The 4,369-nt window shown below is 42.4% G+C and overlaps 1 protein-coding gene across 1 annotated transcript; it reads left to right on the forward strand.

Annotated features, from left to right (window-relative positions):
* The first annotated feature begins 1,469 nt into the window (after positions 1 to 1,469).
* Positions 1,470 to 3,419, forward strand: LOC135201889 (piggyBac transposable element-derived protein 3-like). Its single transcript, XM_064231187.1, has 2 exons — positions 1,470 to 1,687; positions 1,993 to 3,419. Exons 1-2 carry the CDS (start codon positions 1,498 to 1,500, stop codon positions 3,417 to 3,419), a joined length of 1,617 nt encoding a protein of 538 aa, XP_064087257.1. The 5' UTR covers positions 1,470 to 1,497.
* The last annotated feature ends 950 nt before the right edge of the window (positions 3,420 to 4,369 follow it).

Raw genomic sequence — 4,369 nt, forward strand, 5'->3', positions numbered from 1 at the left:
TGCAGAGTGACGAGGTTCTTGACTTTAAAAATCTCTAGAGTGTTTTGAACTGTGTATCATCTCCTGAAAGCAGCTTTCCGGTTTTTGTCAGCTATGTGTACAGTGTCTCCAAGGTTCAAGGTTGAAGTGATGCGGCCTGTTGTTGGAAAGGTGTTTTTATACATTCTCCAGAACTGACTTTTAATGTCTGCTTTAGTCTTCATTGCATGCACCTCCTTGGGCGTCTGCCCATTCCCTAAACTCTTGTGCGGTGAGTTGTTATAGCTTTCGACTATGTCCTGCAGAACATCGATATATTTCAATGTGTTCTTGTGTGTAAGGTATCTGTATATTCGGTTTTTAATGGTTCTTATTACCCTTTCAACTATAGAAGCTTTAATTTCCCGCAAGTAGACACTATATAACAACACATTCCTACTTTTTAGATATTTCCTCATATTTGTTTTATTCCCTACCTTCGTCGATGTTCAGACAGGACAGTCCTGAAAAATCGCTAGATTCTAGAAGCACTTTCAGAGCATCGCGAACTGTGACACCATCTTTTTTTCTTTTTTTTTCTGAGGGAAGACACGTAAATACCTTGAAAATTGGTTGATGAAGAATAGCAGATATTTATAAACTTCATTGTGTGAAGCAAGTTTTGACAGCTCGAGGTTTGGAAGATGTGATTTTCCTCCTACGGAAACGCTTGCGTGTGGTTTTATGTAGGGTGTATGATGGCTGGCCCCGTAAAAAACCTGTGACGTCCGCTTTAGTTATGTTTCTGTCCTCATTCTTTGCTGCTTTAACCCTTTAACGACCAGAGATCCCGTTTGGGATCTTTAAAACAGCTACTTTCGGGTAATCGTGGTGAACAAGTTTGAGCTTGTATGAAATTGACGCTTTGGCAACTCATAGCTACACTCCTCTGCTCTTTGAATCAACCAATCAGAAGCCGCCAGGCCCTCGCACAAAAGCTGGAGGGCCTTCGACAGACACCGCAGTCGTGCGCAAGTTGGAAAACAGTGAAGACGTGCCGCAGTAACCTCCAAGTTTCCCCCCCTCCGAACTTTGTAATCATGGTAAGCACCCAGTGACTGTGGGATAGTGAAGCCTAGTGATATACTTACCTTTTGATGTTGGTTTGAAGGGCTGTAGTGTTACTGACGTGTCGTAGTGACAAAAAAAAAAAAAGTATAGATCCCTTGCGGGATACTTCGGTCGTTCTTAGGCGGACCACACTCATCCCATGAGGGATGTATCGGACCGTAACGGTTACAACGGCCAGTAGAATACGACGTCAAGTAATTTTTTTTAGTGCTTGTTTTAGACATTTGTGAATAATTTTAACAATATTTCTAGATATAATAGTGATGATTTATAGATGTTAGGCTCATGTGCATATAAATTATTACCTTACAAGGGATTGAATGATAAGTTTTTGTTAGGGAAAGTTACATTTTCTTTCATTACATGATTTTAAAGTTGTTTTTTTTATTTTTGCAGTTTCAAAGCAGTATGTTTTATGGGCAACGCAATGCTGCATTGGAGACTCAGGAACGTGTACCATGGGTAGCCCCTGACGACGCTGAAGGAAGTGATGTCGACGTGAGCCCTTTGGACATTGACAGTGATGATGACGACCCTACCTACGTTCCTGACGAAGGCCTTACTCAGGACGATGCCTTTGACCCTCCTAACTCTAGAGGTTAGTATGAGACATCCTTAGAGAGAGAGAGAGAGAGAGAGAGAGAGAGAGAGAGAGAGAGAGAGAGAGAGAGAGAGAGAGAAATGTGTTGTAAACATTGTATTTAAAAGTCTCGTTGTTATAATGGTATTTAAATTTGTTGCCCTTTAAATGGTTTGTAAACATTGGGTATTTTAAAAACTTATTTGTTTACTTGCATACTCACTGACATACACGTGCACACACATGCATACTCACTTAACATACACATGCATGTGCACACACACATTTACTGTTTTACTAATGTTACTTTATTCTTGTTTCAGCTCGCAAGGTCAATGTTGTTGTCCCTCAAGCGATGCCTATGGAAGAGGAAGGTGAGCCTAACCCTAAGAGGTCTCGTGCTGATGAATGGAAGAAGGAAGACATTGATATCCGTGCCCTGCCCAACTTCATTCATCAGAAGCCTGACTATTTGAGGGAACCTTATGAATATTTCTCCCAGTTCTTCACAACTGAATTGAGGGAACACATTGTGTATCAATCCAACCTGTACTCAAGACAGAAGGATGTAGGCAGCAACTTCCACATGTCAGAAGAGGATCTCATGGTTTTCCTTGGCCTCATCGTGTACATGGGCCTGGTTCCTCTCCCTAGCATAGTTGACTTCTGGGCCGTGAAGACCAGGATTCCTCAAGTTGCAGACTTCATGTCCAGGAACCGCTTCAAGGCAATTCGATCTTCCCTTCACTTCAGCGACAATGACCAGGCAGCTGCATCCCAAGATCGGTTCTTCAAGGTGAGAGTCCCCTTCACCAAGGTCACCAGAGAGTTCCTGAATGTTCCTGAGACTCCTATCCACTCCATTCATGAAGTGATGGTCGCCTATAAGGGCACAAGGGCTGGTAACCTTCGCCAGTATGTCGCAAAGAAGCCTGACAAGTGGGGTTTCAAGTTGTTCTGCCGCTCCAGTGTGGATGGGTTTGTGCATGATATTCTCATGTACCAAGGGGAGACAACCTTTGTGAGCCACCATACTATGCTATCTGAAGAGGAGAAAGCCATGTCTGTAACTTCCAAGTTTGTTGTCGCCTTAGTGAATACCATCAAGGACCCCAGAAACTCAGCAGTGTATGCAGACAACTACTTCACAAGTATAGGGTTGGCCAAGTACCTGAGATCACAGTATGGATGCCGGTATGTGGGCACTGCCAGGGAAAACAGAGTTGGTCATCCTCCCCTGACGTCTGTGAAGGAGATGAACAAGAAAGCGACACAAAGGGGGACACTGGACTATGTCTCTTCTGATGGCATCCTTGTTGCAAGATGGAAGGACAACAGCGTTGTGACAATCTTGTCCTCTGATGTTGGTGTGGAGCCCATGGGAACAGTGGAGCGGTACGACAGGGCAGCCAAGAAGAAGGTTCCCATTCCTTGCCCATCTGTCATCCAGATGTACAACAACCGCATGGGGGGCATTGACAAGAGTGACATGTTGACACACCTGTACAGGACCCCCTTCAAAGCAAAGAGGTACTACATGAGGCTCTTTGCTTACCTCCTTGACTTGATCATCTGCAACGCCTGGATTTTGTACAAGAGGGATTGCCTGGCTTTGCAGGAAAACCCCAAGCCGCTCAAGGACTTCCGTCTGGATATCTCCAATTGGCTCAGAAGCTTCAAGTCGTCAACCTTCAAAATAACCAGGAATTCTCTTGGCACCAGAGATTTTGCTTTGCCAAGAAGGGGCTGACGGGCAGTTGTGCCAAGTATTGAGACACGCCAGAATGCCACTGCCCTACACATGCCAAAGCATGTCTCCATGAGGCAGACTTGCAAGTTCTGTTCTGGTGCAGGCCACATCCACAGATCCCGCTGGATGTGTGAGGATTGCAAGGTGGCCCTTTGCCTTACTGAAGAAAGGAATTGTTTTGCTTTGTTCCATAAGATTTCGTAATAAGTTGTTTGTTATGAGAGTTGTTTATAGTGTTTTGTCTATTTTTATACTATTTTTGTATTATTTTTTTTACAGTGTTTTGTGTATTTATATACTATTTTTGTATTAGTTTTTTTTATAGTGTTTTCTGTATTTTTATACTATTTTTGTATTTATTGTATACTTATTTTTTATATTAATTAAATTGTAAAGCCATATATGTGTTTCTATTATACATTGTGGAACAAAAAAAAGTGATTCATCAATAATAATCATATGTTTTGTGGGCGAATCAACATTATTTATAAACTTGAAAAAGTTGCCCGCACGGCCCAATAGATCCCATACGGGATGAGCGTGGTCCGCCTAAGGTCGCCCGAGGCTCCCATACGGGATACTTCATTGCATGTAATTATTTCACTTACTTTGGAAATTTTGTAAAAGTGCACAAGAGTAAAAAGGTCTTGTATTTACTCATACTATAACATACTAAAAGGATTTTTTAATATTTCCCATAAAACCCAGGGTGGACTTTAAAGGGTTAAGTAGCGCATTCACACTGCTAAAACAGCTAGGTTGCGTTACATTCTCATATAAATTCCTGAGCAGTGGGAACTGTTCTTCAGTCATATTTGTATGCAATTTGGTATTCGGTCTCTCCGAGGATATTTGTTCTGAGCTGTAACAGTTCGGGTGTTGACGGAGCGAAGTCCACTAATGGATAACCGTACTGGTTATGTGTTAAAGCTCTTTTGTATATGTCCGAA

Source organism: Macrobrachium nipponense, chromosome 28 (assembly GCF_015104395.2).
Source record: "Macrobrachium nipponense isolate FS-2020 chromosome 28, ASM1510439v2, whole genome shotgun sequence".
NCBI lineage: Eukaryota > Metazoa > Arthropoda > Malacostraca > Decapoda > Palaemonidae > Macrobrachium > Macrobrachium nipponense.